Below are 24,804 nucleotides of genomic sequence, written 5' to 3'. Positions count from 1 at the left end.
TTTTCGTGTTTGATTATTATTTATATATTATTTTATTTCTACCAATGACATTTCTACAATCCCTTCTCATTATCCCCTCACACATAATTCTAATGGTCCCCTTCTCTCGATAAATGTTAAAAGAATTTCGAATGTAGTTTGAATGCTTTATGCTTCTCAGTCCATGCTGTTCCAGCTTATTCGTTATTCGCGTAACTCAATGTCCACAACGACACACAGCACCAAGACCTGAGTGACTGACAGTTATAACACAACATTCATCGAGAATACAACTACCGGCATTTATATTTAATCAACAAAAAATTCACCTGTTGTGATAAAAAAAATAAGTAAGTCAATTGACAAATAATATTATGCTTCTATTTTTTTATTTTTTTATTTTATAAATATATTACTAATTTTTTCTATTTATATTTAATAGACATATGTATTTATTTATTTTATGTTTTATTTATTCTTAGAATACAATGGCTTCATCATCATGGTGGCGAGCATTGGTAAGGCGACGTGTTGAGGATAAGGATGACCGACAAACTGAAATGGCACGTGTTATGGGAGTACTTGATTTAACAATGCTTGGAGTTGGAGCAACACTTGGTCTTGGTGTTTACACACTTGCTGGTCAAATTGCCAAAGAATATGCTGGACCAGCTGTATGCATATCATTTTTAATTGCAGCTATTGCATCAGGTTTATCTGGTAGGAATTTTTTCATATATAACATTTTATTTTTATCATAATTCAAGTGTTCTAAATATTTTAAGAAAAAAAATTGATAATAATTATTTAGCTACTTTAATTGACAATTGAATTTAATTGTTATCAATTTTGATTACTTTTTTTTTTAATTTATATAAATGAAATTGGATAAGATTATATTTTTTCATATTGTTATCAGTTTTATATTTATATTCTTGTTTTTATCATGTAGGCGTGTGTCAGAACAACTTTGATGTCTTGTATTTTGATAACACACTACTAATTACTTTCAACTGATAACAATCGAAAAAAAAAAAAATAAAAAAATCCATGACAATAGTAATTTTATTTGATTTTTTTTCCTCAATGATTACTGATGCTTAAAATGACTCATAAAACTATTCGTGTCATGAGGAATATTATAAAAATAAATAATTAATGTGTTAGAAAAAAAAAAAAAAATAGATATATTGATATTTAAAATTGTTAAGTTGTATTGTATCACACCACTCAATTGTTCCAATTTATTTTCTAAATTATTTTTAATTTATCATCAATCATTTTTATATTCTTCAATTGATGATTATTTTTTATTTTATTATTTTTACAGCAATATGTTATGCTGAATTTGCATCACGTGTACCAAAATCTGGATCAGCATATGCCTACAGTTATGTCACTGTTGGTGAATTCATTGCTTTTGTTATTGGATGGAATTTAATTTTTGAATATATCATTGGTAAGTTTAACAATTTAAAAAAAATTTCAAAAATTATTTTTATTATTACTTGGTATTTTTGAATTAAATATATACAAGACAAAAAAAGCTTGGGTTTTAGAAAGTTAATTAATACCCTTATATTGTAATTTTAAAAACTTTCACTTCGCTTGAATCGATCACAAAATTTATCTACCCAATTAGTAAAAATATGCAATTAAAATATCGACAAAGATAAAAAGGTTTAAAATTTCAATTGTTGTTTTCAGGTACAGCAGCTGTTGCCAGAAGTTTTAGTCAATATGTAGATACATTGTTTGGACATAAAATGAGCGATTATTTAAGATCAATTTTTGCATTAAACCTGAATGACTTGACGAAATCATTAACAGGGACCGAAACAAATTATTTTGGTGATTATGTGGATTTTTTTGCCTTTATGGTTGTCATGGTTTTGACAATATTTCTTTCAATTGGTATCAAAGAATCTTCAACTCTCAATCGCGTATGTGGAACAGCAAATGTTGGGACAATACTCATCATAATAATTGTCGGATTTATTCAAGGTATATACAAAAAAAAAAAAGAAAATCAACTCAACTAAATTGTTATGACTAATTAAATTATTGTTTTTTTGTTTTTTAATTTTAGCTGATACTGAAAACTGGCAACTACCTGCAAATTCAACATCTAGTCATTTCAATGAAACAATAATTATTAAAAATGAAACTGCTAATAATACAAATAAAATAAAAACAGATAATGGTGGTTTTATGCCATTTGGAATTGATGGTATTGTTCAAGGTGCTGCACATGCATTTTTTGGTTTAGTTGGTTTTGATTCAATTGCCAGTTGTGGTGAAGAAGCTATTAATCCAAAAAAAAATATTCCAATATCAATTGTACTTGCAATAATAATTGCAACAATTGCATATTTATTAGTTTCAATTGTATTAACATTAATGGTACCTTATTACAATGTAGATGCTAAAACAGCATTTCCATCAGCATTTGAAAAAGTTGGTGTTAAAGTTATTGGTAAAATAGTTAATGTTGGTGGTATATGTGCACTTATAACAAGTCTTATTGGTGCAATGTTTCCATTACCACGTATATTATATTCAATGGCAAGTGATGGATTATTATTCAAACGATTTTCAATAATTAATAAAAAAACACAAACACCATTATTTGCAACAATTGTATCTGGTACATTAATTGGATTTATGACATTGATATTTGATGTTGAACAACTTGCTGATTTAGCATCAACTGGTACATTATTAGCATATTCAATTGTTGCAATGTCAGTATTATTTTTGAGATATCAAAAAAATGATGATACAAATGATGATAAAAGAAGTGATGATACAATTACATCAACAGAATCATCAATTTCAAATGATGAAATTTGTCTTAGTAATTATTTGGGTCAAGTATTTAATACTAAAAATATCAAAGAACCAACTTTTATTAGTGGACAAATTGCTTGTATTGCCATTGATTTATTTACATTTTTTAGTATTACATTTGGAATAATATCACTTATGATATTTTCAAATGATAAATCATTTTTGAATGATCATAAAATTATTGGATATAGTTTGTTAATATTTATTGGAGTTTTAATGTTACTGTGTATTGTATCAATGTCAAGACAACCAGTTGCAAAAGTTGATATTAATTTTAAAGTACCTTTAGCACCATTTTTACCTTGTCTAAGTATTTTTGTAAATGCATTACTTATGGCTAATTTGGAAAGTACTACATGGTTGAGATTTATGGCCTGGCTGTGTGTAGGTAAATATCAATAAATAATTATTATTTATTTTATTAATTTTCAATATTCAATTGTAATTTTTTTGATTTTTATTTATATATATTTATTTTTATTTTCTAGGTTTAGGTATATACTTTTTCTATGGTATTAAAAATAGCGTTCAGGGCCAGAGGGACAAACGCATGCAACTTGAAGCTGAGCCTGAAAAATTTAATCCCAAGAGCTGTGACTAGTTTTTTTTTTTTTTTTTTTCTATTTTTAATAATACAGTTTTACTCATTGAATTATTTTATTTTAAAAATCAATTATCAATAATTCAATTGAAAGAAATTTTATACAATAATTATGCATGAAAAACAAATTAAGTCAATTATAGATTTTTATATTTACAACAATTAAATTTACAATTGATATAAATCTTTTTAAAATATATCATCAATAAATTTATTAGCAAAACTCATTTTTTTTTTATTGTGAAAATGAAATGTTAAAAAAATTAATATACAAATTTGATTTTTTGTCTATTTTTAATTGACGAATTAAAATTAAAAAAATAAATTGTTAATTTAATTAGCGATATATTTTTAATAAATTAAAAATTGTTAAAATTGAAAAATAAATAAAGTTTTAAATTATGTAAATATTGTTGTTACCAATTGTTTTTTTATTTAAAAAAATATCCTACTATCAGTGAAGAATAAATTTCACCAACTTTCAATTTATATTTATTACTAAATATAGAATAAAAAAAAAAAATTAATTCAATTCATCTGGCTGAGTTGAAAAAAAAAATATTATGACAGATTAAATTTTATTTTTAATACTTTAAAACCACACTCTACACTTTGTCATTAAAAAAAACAATAAACAAATTATAAAAAAAAAAAAAACATGAAACGGTTGTGAACAAGTTTAATGTACTCTAGATGTTATCAAAATAAAAGTTATTATTTTTTTATTATTTTAAAACCTCGTTACAATCATTCGACAATTTATGTGATTAATTTTAAAAATAAAAAATAATTAGTAAGTAATATTAATCATATTTTTTTTAAAAAATAATCAGCTCTTGTTCTGTAAAAATTATTTCTTCTTAAAAAATAGATATTTTGTTTTTATTTATTGCCAGCGGCGTTTGGCCTCAAAATTATATTTTATTTTCTTTGATTTATCAGTCGGTTATTGACGAGGAAGAATCTCACGACCTCAATAATTTCTATTACTTATTTTTTTCTAGTTTTTTTATTCATTTATCCAATTACCTATCAAAATAAAATGTAATTTTATTTATAAAAAAAATTCATTCAAACTAATGATAATTTAAATATGTAAAAAAAAAAAAAACCAAAAAAACTATTTAAAATTTATTATTGTGTAGTTGAAAATGAAACGAAAATTATGGCAATCAATATCAAGACGACGTGATGATCATACTGATGAGTCAAAAAATCAAATGGCACGTGTTATGGGAATATTTGATTTAACAGCACTCGGTGTTGGAGCAACACTTGGTCTTGGTATTTACATTTTAGCTGCAGAAGTTGCAAAAAATCATGCTGGACCAGCTGTTTGTATATCATTTTTAATTGCAGCAATTGCATCTGCACTTTCTGGTAAATTTCTTTCTTTTATAAATTTTATTTCACTTAAATTATACATTTATCATAAATATTATTATCAAAACATTTTAAAAATAGTTCAATCTCATCATTAGAATAATGACATTCAAAAAAAATCATGCTATATTTAACTACATTTTAATGTAGTGATAAAAAAAAATAATTATCAAAAGACAAATTTAAAAATGAGACGACTGTTTGTTTTAAAAATATCAATATATTTTTTTTATTTTTAAGGAATATGTTATGCTGAATTTGCATCACGAGTACCAAAATCAGGATCAGCTTACATTTATTCGTAATGAAAATTAAATTAATTTATCTATTTCGATAAATTCGAATGCTGTTCAATGTTTTTTTTTTATTTTCGACAGTTACGTAACAGTTGGTGAATTTATTGCTTTTATTATTGGCTGGAATCTTGTGTTTGAATATATAATTGGTAATAATTATTCAATCATAAATAAAAATAACATTAACATTTTTTTACATGTTTATAAAAGGTACAGCAAGTGTTGCTAAAGGTTTGAGTAAATACATTGACTCCCTATCAAATAATTCAATCCACGAATATCAAAAATCAATTGTATCATTTGAATTTAAAAATTTTGCAAAATATCCTGATTTTTTTGCACTTTTAATTGTAATAATATTAACAGTGTTTCTTTGTATTGGAGTTAAAGAGTCAAACTATTTAAATTTAATATTTGGAGCTATAAATTTAACGACAATAATTATTGTTATAATTGCCGGAGCATTTAATGGTAAATCGAAAAATTATCCCCATGAATAAATAAGTTTGTAAAAATAATTTTTATAATTTCAGCTAATATAAAATATTGGCAAATATCTCCAAACAAGGTTACTGAAATTAATGTTAATGTTGGAAATGGTGGATTTGTACCATTTGAAATAAGTGGAATAATATCTGGTGCAGCACAATCATTTTTTGGTTTTATTGGTTTCGATGCAATTGCTTCATGCAGTGAAGAATCAAAAAATCCAAAAAAAAATGTACCACGTGCAATAATAATATCATTGATAATAATATTTATATCTTACATGTCAATTGCAATTGTGCTGACATTAATGTGGCCTTATTATTTACAAAATCCAGATTCAGCATTTCCTCATGTATTTAAACAAGTTAAAATGCCGGAAATTGGAATAATTGTTAACATTGGTGGTTTAGTTGCAATGATTCCAAGTCTAATTGGTGCATTATTTCCAGCATCACGTATACTCAATGCAATGGCAAATGATGGATTAATTTTTAAATGTTTTACAAGTATTAATAAAAATACTCAAACACCAATTTTTGCAACAATTATAAGTGGTATTGTAACTGGAATTATGACAATGATATTTGACTTGGAACAACTTGTTTCTATGGCATCAATTGGTTCACTACTTGCATATTCAATTGTCGCAATGTCTGTACTTTTTTTGAGATATCAAAATCATGATAATAATAAAGTCGTAATATTAAATTCAAATGATGATAAAAATAAACCAACGACTCGTGATTACTTGATGCAATTTTTTAATCTGAGTAAACAAAAAAGTCCAACAGACGTCACATGTAAAATTGCCAGCTGGACAATTTTTATTTTTAGTAAGAAATTTAATTTTTTTTTTTTTGTTTTATTAATTATAAAATATTATTATTTAAATTAATAATTATTATATTTTTATTTAGCTATTTTTAGTTTTATTTTTGCCATCATGAGAAATATTATTTTTTCATATCGAGATGATAATTATTATTGTAAAATTATTGGATACATTGGATTGTCAACTATTGGAATTTTATTAATTATTTTAATAATTATTATTGGCCGACAACCAACTGCTAAGGTTGATATTATTTTTAGGGTACCATGTGTACCTTTGATACCATGTTTAAGTATTTTTGTAAATACTTTGCTCATGGTATACTTGAATAAAATGACATGGATTAGATTTGTCATTTGGATGACATTGGGTAAATATTTATTGTCAATTTAACTATAAAATTATTTGAAAAAAAAATTAACCGGCTTTTTAAACTTTACTGTTTTGTTTTTTTTTAAAAGGTATTGCTATTTATATTTTATATGGAATGAAAAATAGTCTGCAAGGTAAAAGAGATATGCAAAAAAATTCATCCTAAGTTTTATCAAAAAAAATAAATTATTTAGATATTTAATTGTCTTCTTGAAAAATTCAAAAAATGAAATACTCAAAACTTGTACGTCACATGGGTTTTATACGTCATATGTATTTTTATTTTCTTGTCTACTGAGAATTTTGTTATCGATACGAGACAGTTATCTCGTGAAAGTCTCGCCGCTTGTTCGATTCAAGTTGCAGAAAAAAAAGATAAAATTAATTCAATCTTCTTTTATAAAAAAAAAAAACTATATCTAAATATATCTTTTTAAAGTCTCAACATATTTAGATACACTAATTTTAAAATAATAATTATAATAAATTGCTAGAAAAGAAAAAAAAAATAATATGAAAATGAATATTTGTAAATAGAATAAAATTCTATTGACAAAATAAAAAATTTTATAACCAAAGAATAGTAATTTATTTGTATATATTTCATTTATTTATGTTTATTTTTATTTTATAATTGATAATATTTTAAACTTATAAAAATATAATTATACTAATAATATTAATCAAATTAATTTGCTTATTAATATCACTTTTTTATCCGAATAATAAATAATTGTTTGTCACCTTTGGTTATTTTTCAAAATTATAAATTTTCAAGTTTAATTGTTATGACGATTTTTAGAATTAAATAAAAATTGTCAAATTGAATAGTGTAGTGTACTATACGTCAATACAAAAAAAATAAATTGCAATGAAATTATTAATAATATAAAAAGAGTAATCAATTTTACTGTTTCTTTTTTTAAATTAAAAAATAGCCATATTTTCTCAAACAATTAATTGCATGTCGTCAAAATTTATCTAATTATTGTTTGAAAAAAAATAAAAATAAAACTCATTTGATGAGCTAATTAATTTGATCCATTTTTATAAATATTAATTATTTTTAAAATAATAATTGATAATTAATCTGATGCACCAGCTTGAATTTTAGTTGGTGTTACAGATGAATTAAGACCAGATGTTATTCTAGTGTCTCTTTCAACATCTCGTTGTCTTGAAAAAATATCATTTTTACAAGATTCAAATTGTACAAACATTTCTTGCATTGATTGATCACCTTCAAGTACAATAACTGGTGCTGGTACGTCAAATAATGTACGATGATATAACCATGCTTCATGTATATCATGAATTTGTTTGAGATACTCAAGAGACACACAGTCTTCCTCTTTACGTGCACGTTGACGCATTCTTTTGTAAACAATTTCTGGTGTTGTTCTTAAGTACACTGTAATAATCAACAATTTTTCAAATTAAAAAATATATTTATATGAATTGAATATATTGAAAAATAATGAGATGAAAATGTTTCAATGATATTGTTCATTTTTAATTTCAACTTTAATACTACTAATTTAATTTAAAAAAGGAAAACAATAACAACAATGTATTTGAAAAATAATAAAAATCACAATCTATTTGTAATGAAACTATTAATAAATATTACGTAAACAAAAAATGAAAAACTAAATTGCTTTTTATATAAAATGTACAACGAAAAAAAAAACAAGCCTAGAATTAATTTAACAAAAAAATTACTAAAGGTAATAAAATTTTTGATTGTGGTGGATTATGTGGATAATGAGCTGATGTTATAGATGTTAATGGTAAATAAAAAATAATAATTAACTCACCAATAAGATCAGTTTCAATGGCAGCATTGTTAACACACCAATCGTACCATTTTTCAAGTACTGTTGCTTCAAAATCTTTAACTGTATTTGCACGTTTCATATGTTCAATAAAACATCTTGCACTGTAAACAGATCTTTCCATGACTTTGTAAGGTAAATGTGTTTTCATTGTGTGCAATTGAAGCATTGTTAATTGAACATAAGATTGAAAAAGACATGCATATCTTTCTGGATTTGAGTACATCAATTCCTAATTAAATTAAAAACCATTTAATTAATTTATCAAAAAATAATACAAGTAAAAAATTTTAATTAATTATTGTTAATTTAATCTTACCAATAAATTATTTCCCTCAACATTTCTCCAAAGTTCAACAGGCTCTTGTAAAACTAATGTATTATTAAATTGTTTAAAATTATTGAGAAATGTTGTTTTTCCACTTCCAATATTTCCCTCAATACACACAGTAAATGGACGTTTTTGATTTTTGCATGGAGACATTTTGACCAGAAACCTTGATGTTAATCTTCCTGAAAAAAATTAAATAAACAAAATTAACAAAAGCTTCATATAACAAAAGAAAAACAATAAATATTTGTCCTTGAAAAATTAAAAATATCACAATTAACATAAAAAAAATATGATTAATTTTTATTACACACTTTTATGCTATGCTTATCAACAAAACAACAGATAATCTTGATAAAAATTGACAAACCTTGTGTTTATGAATAAATTAAAATCACACCAAATAATTGACAGGTTAAGTAAATAAAAAAATGATATATTTAATCAAGATTTATAATTTTTAATTTATTTTTATTTATAAAACTAGAATTTAATTTTTAATTTTTATCAACAAAAGATTTGGTCAAGCCAACTATGATGCAAGATGAAAATGCAAACCAGTTTTATAACAAATGCCACATGAAAAATCTACAACAAAAAAAAAAAAACTGTCTAGGACGTCATCACTATTTCCCGCCAATTGTGGAATATTTCCCGCTTAAATAACATTAATTTCTAGTGGCGCTTGTGATTTTTATACAAACTAAAATATTAAATTATTATTATTATTAAAATTTCTAATTATTTATAAACATTAACCGTGATAATAATTTCAATAGAGTATTAATTTTTTTTATTGATAAAATATAAATGATTTAATAAATTGCTTGTTGTCGTTTGTTGTAAAATAAAATTTATTATTGTTATTTTAAAATTACGACTCAAATTTGCTTCGAGGTCAACTGGATAAATAATTACATGTGTTATTCCACAAAAATTATTCAACAACAATAAGCTAGTAATTTATTCAACGAATTACTTTTTGTTTTTTTTTTTCTTTTTCAACAATGAAAATAATCAATTGTCATTATTTATTGAATTCGCTTGAATAAAATTACACATGTTTTGTTGATTGTCTTGAATCGATTATTTCTTATCATAAAAAAAAAAATAAATATAAACAATAATGGTACTTACCAAGTAACGACATGATTCACTAATTATTTATTTTATAAATTTTAATTGTATTATGAAAAATCGAAAATGGAGGATCAATTAACTAATACGTTTTTCGATTATTGAAAAATTAATAAAAACACGTGGATTTTATGACTATTTTTTTTCATTCGGTATTTCATCATTAACGTGATGATTATTGTTATTATTTTGATTGTTATTATTTTTATTTTTTTGATGTTTATGAGGTTGATAAAAAAGAATGTATTTTTATCGACAAATATATATTTTTGTCTTGGAGATTTGAAAATAATCCGTAAGGAGGAAAAAATAAATTTCTTTTTTTGATGGAGAATGGGGATACATCCGCGAAAGATTTAAAAAAAAATTCTCCGAGTATTTACGGTGTTAGCTAATGGATGAGTTGGATCAAGATGTTCAGTTCTTAAATCTTGGTGAAACAACGAAGACTACAGAGCTTTGATTCAACGACTCAAATTTTTAAAAAATTCATCAAGTTGATTTTTAAATATTATTGGTGAGAAATTAAATAATTTCTATTTTCCTTTTTTTTTTTTAAATTAATCATTGTAATTATTTAATTAAATAATTATTTATTTATTATTTTAAATTACCATGAAAATTTAAATAAACTATTATTTGTTTTTTTTTTTTTTAAACTAATTTGTTATTTTTTCTAATTTAATTTGTCGAAAAAAAGGGGATATAAATAATGTTTAATATTATAATTTTTTATTTTTAAAAAAGTTAATAAATTTAGGCTTTCTTTTTGTACATAAATGTTTTAAAATAAAATTATATTTAAGTGTGAAAGAAAAAAATAATTCAAAGAAGCTCATAAAATTTTAACGATATTTCTTAAAAATATTAAAATTAACTGTGTGATATATAAATTCCAAGTATATTTAAATATTATTATAGTAGTTGGCATAATATCAAACAAAAAAAAATAAATAAAACTAACAAAGTATCTTATCATTAAAATTAATTATCTCATAAAAAGTTTGATAAGTATGATTTTTTTCATTGAAAAAATTAAAATTGACATATTAATAATTTAAAATAAGAAAAAAATATTTTCTTAGATATTAAAATATATTATTCAAACAATAAATCTTATAATTTCCAAAAAAATAATATTGAAAGTTATTTTAAACAATTTATAGATATTAGAAAAATATATGAAACAAGTATTTGATAAATATGTTGATAAAAAAAAAAGAAATAAAAAAAAGCAGATGGCTCTTTGATATGCTTGAATAGGCCACATGGTTTCGAGGATAAGACAATTTTTTCTTATTTTTTTGAGCCATCATCATCATCTTTATCTACGAAAAAAAAAAATAAGAATTTAATTTCTAAATATACACAGTTAACTACTATATCATTAAATATTTATGCTACACTCGATCTCTATAAAACAGATATATTTGTCTCATTTAATATCATAAAAAAGTTCATCAACTTACATACATTTTGTATAGATTTTATTATAAACAGAAAATAAATCAACGCATTTATTTAATAAAATATTTTTTATATATTTTTTTTTTGTTGCACGTTGAACTTGGAAAGCAAAGGGGCAAAGACCTTGACTCTGCAATGCCAATGTAAAAAAATAAACCCATTAAAATATTACACAAAAAAAAAAAAAAAAAATATGCTACACAAACCATTCATTAAAAAAAATTAATGATTACTTTTCTTCGTAGTAATCAGACTAAATAATAAAAAAAAAAAAAAAATAGTTTATTTTTTAAAATATAATTTAAATAGATATTTTCATATTTATTAATTAGCATCAGTAAATTATTATTTATGTATTTCTTTTTGTGAAAATAATAATATATCTATTATGATAGAATTTTTAAAAAATAGTAAGATTGTGATAGGAATAATAAATACTTACTGAGAATAAAAAAAAGATGAAAAGTTCATATAAAGAGTGACCCCTGGACTTGTCTTATCTCAGCTAACTGCCTCATTGAATTAAAATAAATCCATAAAAAAAATTTATTAGCTTCCAAAAAAAAAAAAGAAATGTAAAATTATGAAAAATATTAATTAATATAAATAAACATATTAAATATATTATTTAATTTTAATAATAAACAACTGATAATAATGATCTAATTTATAAAATTGAGTTTACAGTATTATTTTAATAACAAACATGTGCAAAATAAAATTACATTAACTACTATCAAGTTATTAATTATTGCTTTGATTATTATTACAGATTAATTAAAGTTGATGTGTTATTGTTCTACAAAATAATAAATAATAAAAAAATATATAAAAAATGGCAATAAAATTGTGGATCATTACAATATTTTTACTTCAAATATTTGATTTAAATATTCAACAAATTGAATCAAGAGAAATAACGTAAATAAAATTTTATATTTATTTTATTATGATTAGTAATTATTACTTAAATTGGTGATATTTATTTTTATTTTTTCTAGACATGAAGATATTAAAGATGCAATGCTGAGTCTTGTACACATGATGCGAGAAAATACAGAAAAATTAGAACGACATGAAGTACGAGAACGTCAACTTGGTGAACAACTTAAAAAAGCTTTAAGTTTATTGGGAAAAAAAGTATCAACAATTGATGGATTTAAGACAAATTTAAATAAACTCGAAGAAAAAATTAGTGGAGTTGAACAACTTATTTCTCAGGTATTTATTTATTTATTTTTTCGAAATTTTAATTTTTATTCTATGTATATTATCAAGTTAAAAATGATGACAATATTAATTTAATAATAATATGATACTGCAGAAAGATGAACGTGAGAGAATACAAATACAAAAAACATCAAACACAGTGGATTTATTATCAAGTCGTTTGGAAGGTTGGTTTAATGATATGGATCGTAAATTAAATGAAATTAAAACAAAAGAATCAACAACTACAACAACAGTTGCACCTCCAGTTGTTGATTATTCATCTGATATTATTTTAAAATTAAATGAAACTGAATCATCACTTGGTAGTCAAATTTCACATCTTGAAATTGGACTTGATGTTATTACAAAAAAACTTAAAGAAAGTAATAATAATGAAACTGAAAAAATTAATCTTGTATCAACTGAGGTAATAATTTATATTCGAAATTTATTTATCATTGAAATTAATTTAAATAATAATATTTTAGATGAAAACAATTGGATCAAAAATTGTTGATATCGAGGCATCACTTGAAGTACTCAAAAAAAATACACAAATAATTCATGATAATATTAATAAACCAAGTGACTCACCAAATTTAGCTATTGAAGAACAAACACGAGCACTTGAAAGACTTAAAAATATTGTTGAAGATACTTCAGATCGTATACAAAAAATTCCACTGTATGTTATTTTAAAAAATATATATTTTCATGTGGTTATATTTAAACTTACTAATTTATTTTTATTTAAGAATATCGGAAGTTAAAGCACTTCATAATGAAACTAAAACAGCATTGAATGAAGCTAAACATGCACTGGAAGATGTTATTATTGAAAAGACAAATGTACTTGATAATAAAGCCAAAGAAAATCGTGAAGAATCACAAGATTCAATTCGTCAATTGAGGTATTTAAATTGAATGTAAATCATTTTTTATAGAATGTATTTTGTAAAATAATTTGATAACTTAATTATAGACTAGATTTGGCAAATAATGCTGAACGAGTTAATCAAGAACTTCGTGATTTAGAAAAAGGACAATCAGTTATGGTATCAATGGCAGATCATGTTTTAGATACTAAAAAAAGAGTTGAATATGGAGTACATCAAATTCTCTTGGAAGTTGGTGATTTAGTTAAAACACAGGGTATTAATATTAATGATACACTTAGTACAAGATTTGATGGAATATCAAATGACATTATGGACAATCAAAATGGTGCTGTTGCTAATTTAACAAGTAAAATGGAACAAGAAATGAATCAGGTAATAAATAATAGAGATAATAATAAAATAAAAAAGACTAATAATAAGTTAATTTTATTTGTTAATTAATTTTTAGATATGGAGACAAATAAATGTGATGTATCAACAAATGACTGAAAGTGCAAGAGCATTAGAAAAACTTCATAAACAAAATGAAGTTTATGTTAATGGAACAACCACAACAATGGGTGGAATGGAAAACAAGGTAATTTTTTTGATTAATTAGTTTTCAATATAACTGTGAACTTTATTAATTTTTTTTTTTTTTTTTTATCTGACAAAAGGTTGGAGAAATAACAAAAAGAATGGCTGAAGTTGATGAAAATTTAAATTATCTTTTGGGGAGATTGTCACTTGTTACTCATGAATTTAATGAAATAAAAAGTGGTCTTGGTACTGCTTTGGATAATATCAAAGAATCATTTAAAGAAGTACAAGAAAAAGCTAATGATTTTAAAAAACCAGGACCACATCCTGTACCCGATAATTACAAAGAACTTGATTTACCAAAATCAAATGAAATTATAAATCATACATAATTAATACGTATTTAATGAAGTTTCAATATTAATTACTTTTTTAAATATAAAAAAAAATTATCAACATTATATTTTAATATTAATTATAAATGTTATTTTAAATAATACTTACTGTCATCTCATTTGCAAAATGTAAAAATGCATTTTAATAAAAAATAGTATATTACTATGATATTTCTGAAAAATAAATATACAAAAATTAATTATTATTTATTGAAAGTTAATTTTATAAATTATAGGATAATTATATTTAGGTCTAATTTCAAAGAGAAGTAGAATTTTCAAACAAACATCAACCTAGCTCAAAATACTGGAAAACAAAAAATTTATAAAATTCGAAAAAAATTAAAAACAATTGAAATATGATTTTAAAATTTTTAGGATAATTAGATTTCAGTGTTATTTTAATGATAGAATAATAATTTCATGAAATTTCTTTGTAGAAATATTTTTTTTCGATGACATGAAGCGAAAACTTCCGAGTTTTGTCTACACGTCGAGACAAATTTCTAAAATTCGAAATATAAAAATAGTTGAAAATAAACTTTAAAAATTTCAGGATAATTATATTTAAATGTTGTTTGAATATTAGAAGCATAATATTATAAAATTTATACTCAAAAATATATTAAAACAGGTCTTCTGTTTAGTTTTTTTTTTGTTCTAGGAGAAAAAATAAATTAGAAATTTTTATATTGTCGTCTGTCAACAATTTCTTTTTTAATAACATTCGTTATGAACATTTTTTGGTATAATTTAATTATCAACTAAATTCGTTTCATAATTTTTATATCATCATGTTCATTATTTTTTTTTTTAAACCACTTTTTTAATCTCTCTATTTACATTTTTTTTTTTAAATTTTTATATCTTACCTAAAATTAATATTCTACTTATTAAATTCTACAGTTTGTTTTATTTTTTTAAATTTCATCTTCACTCATGGAATATATGCTTGATATTTAGATTATGATAATTTCATTCAACTAAATTTTTTTATATGATTTTTCAAATATTCTAAACGTATTGTACAGCCAGTGTATCGCTTTATATTATTACTTTTTTGCTGATCCAGAATATTTTTATTTACGTATTGTACAAAAAGTTATTCGTGTTTCTAATTGAATAATTATAATAATTTTAAAAATATTAAACACAATAATTAATTACAAAAAATAAAAATGTATTATTTAATTTTGAAATTATTTATAGATTGACAATGACACTGATATTATTAAAATCAATTATTATTTCATCTTCAAAATTATTTGCACAACTATGAGAAAAAATGCAAACGCATTGTGCTTATTTTTTTTTTTATAAATTCAAATGGTTTTTAGAATAAAAGCGAGCAATGAAATTTCATTATAATTTGCCACTGGCAATAATTAAAATTCAATTAATTAAAATTTTCAAATTATGCTTAAATATTAGACAAAGTTGACAGTGTTAAGTATGTTATAAAATTTCATGTGCATACTTATAAATTAATAAATTCAAAGGCGATGGATGGTTTTTTTGAGTGAAAGGCAGTTTTATTTTTTAATAATTATTATTTCATATTTTTTTTATCTCATTTGTATATAAGTATCTCGGGAGTAGGGAAAAAACACCCGATTATAATTTCATTTCATTTTTTTTTTGGTTCGAAGTTGATACTTCTTGCTACAGTTAAGTTGGTAATTAAATTATTCTTGGCTTTTTATTTTTTTTTAGATCACTCTTGGCCATTTCCATCTCCTGATTGTATTAAAATTTTTTATTTTTTTTTATTTTTTCAATAATTCATTATCTATTTTTTAATCCAATTTGTATCCAATATTATCTGGTTAATTAAAATAATGCTTGAATTTATAAAACGTGACAGAAAAATTGTGCAAAAAAATAAAAAAAATATATTTTAAATAAGCATGATTAATTTGATATTATTTGTGAAATTGTTTTTAAATATTATTCTCGTGTTAATTTTATTTTTACAATTTACTAAATGCCTAGGAAAAAATGACATTATTTTTTATTTTTTTTTTTGTATTATGGACACACATGGATAATTAAAAATGTAAAAGATTTGAAGACTCGTGTGGTGGAAGTTGCACATTTATACAATGCTTAAATAACGAGTTACATTTTATTTTATTATTAATTTTTTTTTCCTCATTTTTCTAACACTCTTATGCAGAAAAAATATAATCCTCATGAAGTTTTTTTTTTTTTTACATAATGTTTTTTGGGAGGCACGACTAAAGCCAGCATACAAAAAATGTTTTTGCTTATTTTTATTTTTTATTCATTTATCTTTGATAAAAATTATGTGATTTAACATTATTTGTACGCAATTATGGCTTGATTAATTTAAATTGATTGAATAAATTGTAAATTAAATTTTTTTTAATTTTTAAAAATTTTTAAAAATTAAAAATAAAATATTTCAAGTGTAATAAAGCAAATAAATTAATATTTTAATGATTTTTATATATTTTAAATATGAAAATTAAAATATACAATTGTTTTTTCTTTTTGTTATTATTATTTTTTATTTAATGACAAAAAAAAAGAATTTTTTTTTCAATATTTCACTTATCTTTCTCACACTATTTCAATCACACACTTTTTTTTTTTTTTTATAATAAAATTAATATTTTATTTATCATAATAATAATAATAATATTTTTTTTTTTATATGAATATAACAATTCATAATAATCTGAATTCGATGGTTGCTTAAATTTTTAATTAAGTAATTTATTATTAGTGGGCATATGACACGATTGCCTTTGTGCATTTTTTTTTTCAATTATTATTTAAATCCATGTTTATTTCTGTTTATCTATTTAATTATTAGCTTTTTTTTTTTTCATTTTGAAACAGTCAGTATTGTGTGTAACAAAGTGCCGGCGAGCTTTTTTTTTTAAATAGTTTTTAGTTTATGTTTCATAAGTCATTGGACAAGAAGGATTTTATTATTTGCACCATAAAAATCCTTGCACTGCGTATTTATTTAATTCACATTTTTTTATTTTTTATAAATTTTTCTTCAGCTGTATCGTAATTTGAGCGCATTTTTTAATATTAAACATATGAAGTTGTTTTTGTTTTTTTTTTTTTAATTATTATTTTATTATATAATATAAATATTTGGTTTATTATTTTTTTTTCTCAGCATATTTAAATTTTCAAAGCTTTTAATATATTTCTTTTTTAATTTCGAATATTGTAGTGGACGATTAATTTAATTTAATGTAAGGAATATCGTAAATAGCTAACACCGACTGCTCGTTTTAAAATATGTAAGTTAGATAAGATTTAAAGCTCATGTCAAAGCTTAGATTAATTTACTGCAACTTGTGGATTTATTTTATTTATTTTACCTAAAGTCATTTATTATTTATTTATTTATCAGAATAATTATTATTTCATTTTGTTTTATTATTTATTTATTTATTCTTTTTTTATCAATTCTTTGCTTGAGTTAGTTTGCTGGGTCTTACATTTGAACAGGGCAAATTTGAACAGTCATTTGAGCATTTAAAAATGTTGTCATTATTTAACAAACACAGATGTTTTTATCAATGACAACATGAGGAAGTTTAAATACACATGATTTTTCTTGTCATTATATCTCTGTCACTTGATCAATTTTTATTGAAAAAAATAATTTTCAAGTTTGTTTATCAAATTTAGAAATTAAAAAACAAAAAATTCATTAGATTTATTTTATTTGTCAATTTAATATCATCGAAATTTAGCTTGATGATTTTCTTTTTCTTTAATTACAAAGTCGAAAAATTATTTCTTTCATAATATTGTGATTTTTTTTTGTCTTATGTAATATTTATTTTATTTTTTTTTTTTGTGACTCGAGTGGACCCTTGAACATTTTATTACCACAGCAAAAAATTTAAAGTTAACAATATCTTTATTTACACCCCCAAAAATCAATAGAAACGTCATGTTTTTAAATGATGGTATTTTTTTTTCTTATTTAAAAATTGTTTTTTTATTATTGATTTATTTTTTATCGTCAAATTACTAGCCTACAACAAGCAGTGAGTTACATTTTTGTGCAACTGTTTAACATTTTTCGCCTGTATTATTCCATATGAAAATTAAAAAATTAAAATAACTAAAATTTTAAAATTTAAATTAATTATATATTCAAGTGTTTTACTCAATAGATTTTACTTAATTTATTTTTTTCCTTTTTTTTTTTATATCATATAAAAAATGTATCTCAAATAAAATTATTTATTTAATATTAATTAAATTCGGTGTTTTGGACGCATAATAATACCGGAATGCCGTAGTTTATTTTTTAAATTTTCAAAATGCAAATTTTATTATTAATTTATATCAAGAGTCAAGAGAAAAAAGTGTGAAAATTTAATTTTATATATGTAATATATAATTTTGAAAAAATAAAAAAAACCTATTTATTATTAATTAAACAAATAAATAATTATTAAATTAAAAATCAGACGAAAAAGTAAAAAAATAGATATGTCTATCGAGAAATCATGAAAATGATTTCTCTACAAATTTATTCGAAAATAATTCGATTATTATTTTTCTTATGATTTATTATTAATAAATTTAGCAGCTAATTTAACATTGCTGAATTTTAATTTTTTCATATTTGCATTTAAATATATCTCACTATTTATATCTTTATTTTTTTTTGTAATTATTTTTCGAAATAAATAAAAAATAAATATCATATTCAATTACTTTTTCCATGGAATGAAATTATTTAATAAATAAATATATATATATTTAATAATATATATGTATAATTTATGTGGCTGTTAGCTTGTCTTGCTTATTGGATTTACAGATAAATAACGTTTATTACGTTGTTGGGGGTGTGAGTATTCCTAGCTGCTTGTTGATGCTATTGGACTGACAGGACTTAGAGGACTACGTGTTGAATCTCTTAAACATCCAGTAAGTGTTATCACAAGTTTGCGACTTCCAGCATTATTTCTATGCTCACAAAACCAAACACCTTGCCATGTACCTAGTGCTAATTTACCATCTGTTATTGGAATACTCAAGGAAGAACCAAGAAAACAAGCTTTAACATGTGCTGGCTAAAATTAAATTAAAAAAAATTATCTTATTAACTTGACTGGTGTTTAATAACAATTATCATGTTAGAAATATATATTACCATATCATCTGGACCTTCACAACTGTGTCTATATGGCATTTCTTCAGGTATTATTTTATTCAACATCATTTCCATATCATCTCTAACATCTGGATCCCAGCTTTCATTCAAAGCTAGACTCGCTGATGTATGAAGTACTAAAGTATAATTTATTTATTATAAAACATTTTTTATCATCCAAACAACAAACACATGTTTATTTAATAAATAAAAATTAAACAACTTACTTTGTACATGACAAAGACCAACTGAAAATTGACAAAGTTCTGGTATTTGTCTTAGAATTTCTTCAGTTACAAGATGTACACCTCGATGTTGTGGTCGAAGATTAATTTTTCTTTGAAACCAGGCATTGCCAATTTGTATTCCAATATTCGAAGATGCCATGATAACATCAACACAAACAACACAAATAAATAAAAATAATATTATTTACACTTTTTTAAATAAACAACACAAGTGTCTTTGTTTATTTATTATTCAAAAAAACCACTAAATAATATATTTAAAAAAAAACAAACAAACAAACAAAAAAGAAAGAAAACAAAACAAAAAAAAAAAAAAAACAACAAATAATATTCTAAATTATATAGAAAAAAAACAGCTAAATTAATGTAAAAATTTGGAGTTATTTGAAAATATGGTTAAGATATTGAGGATGCTCCATTGGGCGTCACCGGGCACCTTCCTCGTCGATGTCGATCCCCATACAATGAGGAAAATAAAAAATATGTTATCCTCGTGAAAATCCACAGGACAACCTGCTACGACTTTATGCACTTTAATATCATGATTTTGACATTATCTCATTAATCAAAAACAAACAAATGTCACTTAATTTTTCACCAACAACAACTTTTAACTATTTTTAAACAAAAAATTAATAACAATTGTAGTTGTTCTATTTATTATTTTGATTAAATATAACCTTGTATTATTTAATATAATAATTATTAGCTATTATGACAGAAGATAATGATGATGATGATGATAGTGACAAAAAAGGTTAGAAAATATAACGATTGACTACACTTGGAGGCCAACACACCAATAAAGATATCTCAAATTTTTAATACTATTAAAAAACATCACACATTTGTTATTAATTATTATTAATTAATTGTTAAAAATAATATTTAATTTTTTTTTTTAATTAATATATCAATGGTATATTAAATTTTATTTATAATTATTATTAAATGATGCTGTGATTGTCGCACTGTCGAGTCCAAGTGCAATAAGATATTTTTTTTTATTTTTTATTTCTTTTTTTTTTTTCACAATATACGAAGCATCAGACGACGACTTTGAACCCCCGGCACTGGTACATAGAAAAATACACGAGTGCATATGTATATTTACTTACACAATAATAGAACGACATGGTGCACCCCCAATATGTGTCAAACACACACACACACCAACACGGATGCATCAAGGTGGTGCATCAAGATAAGAAATAAAAATAATAATAACATCTTGGCCTAATTTTCACGAGAATTATTTTTTTATTGAACTTTTTTCTTGATTTTATTTTAATCGTTAATTAATTGACTTTTAAGATTGAAATTTTTCATGGATATTATCAATTTTCTTTTATTTTCAATGATAACAACGCCATTTTTTTTAATATATTTTTTTTTATCACGTGATACTGATAGTGATGGATCATTGGTTGTTCAAGGGGTTGTTTTAATAAGTAGAAAATTGAAAATTCTTGTAATTTATTTAAGTACTCAATATATTTATTAATATCAAATTCACAAAAAAATCACAACATATATTAATTTTGTAAAATGAAAAATATATTTATATAAATAATAATATAATTTTTCATTTTGTAGTATGGATTATATGCTGTGGAAAAAAAAAAAAAAAAAATTACAATACTGAATTATACATTTAACATTTTCAACATTTAAGAAATATATATTTTTTTATTTGTTGGCACATTGTCATCATGGATTTAATATAATATTTTGTGTAAAAATATATATATAAAATGCAAAAAAAATATATACCTATCAAAATTTATTGTATGATGTTTATGAAATGTTAATTCTATGCTCAAGAAGCATATTGTTAATTGGTGGTAGAGCAATACAAGCTCGAAGAATATTTTCAATAGCTGAACGTTGACGTGATAGTGCATTAACAACTGGTGCACCAGATGGTACAAGTGGTGCTTTACAAAGATATGATAGTAAAGATAATACAGTATGAAAATTTTCAAATTTTCCATCTTTATTTTCTTTAGCTTTAATTGTTATTCTTGATGATAATTCAGCCAATATAACTAAATCTAATATTATTGGTGATGCTAATAATGAATCTTCACATGTATTATGAACAACAATTGTATTATGACCACCAAGCATTAATTCAGATGTATATTCATCCATGGCTCTTTTACTATCACCAACATATGGCACATATTTTATAACAACACAATGATCTGGTTTTTTATTATCATCATATAGAATATTATTTGAATCAACCATATCATCAACAACATTACTTTTTGATATTTCTTTTGATTTAAATTGTTCTGGTGCTGATAAATTATAACCATCATTATTACCAAGATGATTATAACTAACAATTGATACTGGTTTAATACCAGCTGATATTAAAAAATCAACAAGTACTGATTTTAATTTTGTTTGACCAGATTTAAAATCATCACCAGCAATATATGTTCCATTATTATCAGCAATTTCTAATGCACCTGGTACAAATGTATTTTGTGGTGAACCATTAATATATGTACAACCTTCTAGTGATGATGCTACTGAAAATATTGTACTTGGACTTATTTCTGAATGATTATCAGCTATTGATTTTAATAAATTATCAGCTGTATCATTAACACCTGGTATTATTTCACTGAATCTTTCAGTATTTGCTGTCCAAAGTATTATTACTTTATCCAAATTATTTTCTTTTTTAAATGATGATATGTCATTTCTAATTGCATTTAGCTGTTCCAGCTTTGTTCCTGATAAACAATTATCAGCTCTTGTTTCCTTGAAAATAAAAAAAAATAAAATTATGAAAAATAAGAAAAGTAATTAATATTATTTATATTTTATTTACCTGATTTGCAGCAATAAAATCTGGATAATAAATACTTTTTCTTGGTTTTAATTTTTCCATATGTGTTGTTAATTGTTTTTGTAAATTAATATCCAATACCATTGCTCTTTTCATAGCATCAGAAAGATTTAAACTTGATATATCCCAACCATCAATAATAATATCATCTGGATTAAGCATTGGTAATAATGATGACATTGGAGCATAAATTTCATGACCTTTATTTATACCAAGCCAAACAGTTGATGATTGTGTCAATGAACCATACCAATTTGATTTTTTAATTCCATTTTTTGTTTCCCATGATAATTTCATTTTATTTGCTAATAATGCTGCTGTTATTGTTGTTCCATTATTACCACCCCATCCAACAAGCATCAAACCAACTTTTGGTACTTTTACTTCTGTACGAATTAACAGAGTTTTTGATTCTGGTGTTACCTTTAATTTAAAAATAAATATATTATTTACATTTAGCTTTAATAATAATATAGTTTATAATGTATTCAACTTACTATTATTTCAGATGCTCCATCAACAATTGGATCAACTTTACTTGTTTGATACTCGTACTCAGCTTCAATATATTCATCATGATATTTTAATTTTGGTGATTTAACAAAAACTTTTTTAGTCGTCATTATTTTTAATAATTATATGTATCAAATTATTAATTTTAATTGAATTGTTGAAAGGACAAGCTGATGCCAATCGATACAGTCAAAATCAATGACGTGGATTGAATACAATGGAATAAAATTTATTTCGTGGCTTGTCCTGACTCGAGTGAAGCACATTAAACACAAAAAAAATGTCTTGTTGGCAGAAAAGGGGAAGGAAACACATATATGTACGCATTAGATTTATCATCATAGTTTTTTATATTTATTATTTTTTTTTTCTACATGTGTGCGTTAAGCATGCGCTGTATTAGAATAAATTTTTTTATTTATTTCCAAGTTTGTCTATCACTGATAAAAAAAAAGAAATAATTATAATAATTTTAACTTTTTAAAAAATATCATTTTAGATATTTGATTGTTGATTTTTAAATATAATGTTTTACATATGATTTAGTTAGTCATTTTTTATGAAAGATAAATTTATTAAAGTAAATATAAATTTATAAATTAAAAAAGTATGCACACAGGTCTTATTTAAAAATGGATTTAATAATATTCATAAAAGTTCAATGACTTTTTTTTCATTTTTATATAATGATCTTTAAAAAAAAAAAGCTTTTCTGATTAATTTAAAAATAGTCTTATTGTTAAATTTAATATTGAATAATTTTTTTATTTTACACTATCAAGTACATATAAATTACATTTTTATATTATTTTTATATTTAACCCCAGTCACTTAGAAATTTAACTTGACAAGTTTTTGATGAAGGATTTGAGGTATCTTCACGACAATCAAAGGTAGAACAGCACGAAGACTCATTGTCACACTAAAGATAAAAATATAAAACAGTTAAATATCCATAAAAAATTTAGAAAAAAAGGAAAATGATTAATAATACTATATAATTATTAATGAAAATAATTACTTACTGCTTCACCATTAACTTTACACAATTTTTGTCCAAATGAGACAACAATGATTACTAAAAATATGCACAGTGATAAAAGAAATTTGTTCATATCAAATTTGTACGTATTAAATACAATTTTTGTAAGATACAGACAGATAATGATGGAACAAAAAATCGCCTTGTCTTTAAATACTTTTCAAGAATAATATATTTGACGTCATTTTGCATGAAGCCAAAATTATTGACTCTCAAAAGATTAAATTATTTGTACAATTTAAATTAAGTTTAAATATGGATTTTTAAAAACAAACAATTTGTTTAAATATACTTATCAAGATTGACCTCATTATTTAAAAAAAAAAAAATGATTTCAAGGTCTAATTTATTTTTTTAAATTGTTTAAAATAAAT

General features: G+C 22.8%; 6 protein-coding genes across 7 annotated transcripts; 3 read left to right on the top strand and 3 right to left on the bottom strand.

Annotated features, from left to right (window-relative positions):
* Positions 1–139: 139 nt before the first annotated feature.
* LOC122861089 (high affinity cationic amino acid transporter 1-like) lies at positions 140–3,840 on the top strand. Its single transcript, XM_044165259.1, has 6 exons — positions 140–329; positions 462–699; positions 1,310–1,438; positions 1,687–1,983; positions 2,069–3,217; positions 3,318–3,840. The coding sequence occupies exons 2-6, from the start codon at positions 468–470 to the stop codon at positions 3,428–3,430; spliced, it is 1,920 nt and encodes a 639-aa protein (XP_044021194.1). The 5' UTR covers positions 140–329; positions 462–467; the 3' UTR covers positions 3,431–3,840.
* A 524-nt stretch (positions 3,841–4,364) lies between these two features.
* On the top strand, positions 4,365–7,614 carry LOC122847863 (high affinity cationic amino acid transporter 1-like). Its single transcript, XM_044145720.1, has 8 exons — positions 4,365–4,474; positions 4,576–4,810; positions 5,054–5,114; positions 5,191–5,258; positions 5,320–5,580; positions 5,643–6,431; positions 6,516–6,555; positions 7,605–7,614. Exons 2-8 carry the CDS (start codon positions 4,582–4,584, stop codon positions 7,612–7,614), a joined length of 1,458 nt encoding a protein of 485 aa, XP_044001655.1. The 5' UTR covers positions 4,365–4,474; positions 4,576–4,581.
* On the bottom strand, positions 7,385–10,268 carry LOC122861087 (deoxynucleoside kinase). Of its 2 annotated transcripts, none has more exons than XM_044165257.1 (4): positions 10,106–10,268; positions 8,957–9,150; positions 8,620–8,869; positions 7,385–8,213 (listed from the first exon to the last, which is right to left on the bottom strand). In XM_044165257.1, the coding sequence occupies exons 1-4, from the start codon at positions 10,116–10,118 to the stop codon at positions 7,888–7,890; spliced, it is 783 nt and encodes a 260-aa protein (XP_044021192.1). In that variant the 5' UTR covers positions 10,119–10,268; the 3' UTR covers positions 7,385–7,887. The 2 variants fall into 2 exon arrangements, with proteins under 2 accessions (XP_044021192.1, XP_044021193.1); XM_044165258.1 differs by lacking the exon at positions 10,106–10,268 and adding an exon at positions 9,339–9,386 and having other exon boundaries at positions 7,563–8,213.
* Positions 10,269–10,489: 221 nt separating this feature from the next.
* Positions 10,490–14,788, top strand: LOC122861086 (centromere-associated protein E). The gene is made up of 9 exons (XM_044165256.1): positions 10,490–10,622; positions 12,345–12,493; positions 12,574–12,793; positions 12,897–13,211; positions 13,273–13,469; positions 13,540–13,695; positions 13,767–14,055; positions 14,132–14,260; positions 14,340–14,788. Exons 2-9 carry the CDS (start codon positions 12,408–12,410, stop codon positions 14,592–14,594), a joined length of 1,647 nt encoding a protein of 548 aa, XP_044021191.1. The 5' UTR covers positions 10,490–10,622; positions 12,345–12,407; the 3' UTR covers positions 14,595–14,788.
* A 2,598-nt stretch (positions 14,789–17,386) lies between these two features.
* LOC122861085 (UPF0047 protein YjbQ) lies at positions 17,387–21,104 on the bottom strand. The gene is made up of 3 exons (XM_044165255.1): positions 19,989–21,104; positions 19,762–19,898; positions 17,387–19,681 (listed from the first exon to the last, which is right to left on the bottom strand). The coding sequence occupies exons 1-3, from the start codon at positions 20,146–20,148 to the stop codon at positions 19,466–19,468; spliced, it is 513 nt and encodes a 170-aa protein (XP_044021190.1). The 5' UTR covers positions 20,149–21,104; the 3' UTR covers positions 17,387–19,465.
* On the bottom strand, positions 20,992–23,693 carry LOC122861084 (inositol-3-phosphate synthase 1-A). Its single transcript, XM_044165254.1, has 3 exons — positions 23,373–23,693; positions 22,858–23,298; positions 20,992–22,787 (listed from the first exon to the last, which is right to left on the bottom strand). The coding sequence occupies exons 1-3, from the start codon at positions 23,496–23,498 to the stop codon at positions 21,807–21,809; spliced, it is 1,548 nt and encodes a 515-aa protein (XP_044021189.1). The 5' UTR covers positions 23,499–23,693; the 3' UTR covers positions 20,992–21,806.
* Between the last annotated feature and the right edge of the window lie 1,111 nt (positions 23,694–24,804).

The sequence above is a fragment of the Aphidius gifuensis genome, linkage group LG1, assembly GCF_014905175.1.
Source record: "Aphidius gifuensis isolate YNYX2018 linkage group LG1, ASM1490517v1, whole genome shotgun sequence".
Lineage (NCBI taxonomy): Eukaryota > Metazoa > Arthropoda > Insecta > Hymenoptera > Braconidae > Aphidius > Aphidius gifuensis.
This window is presented reverse-complemented; position numbering and strand designations above follow the sequence as displayed.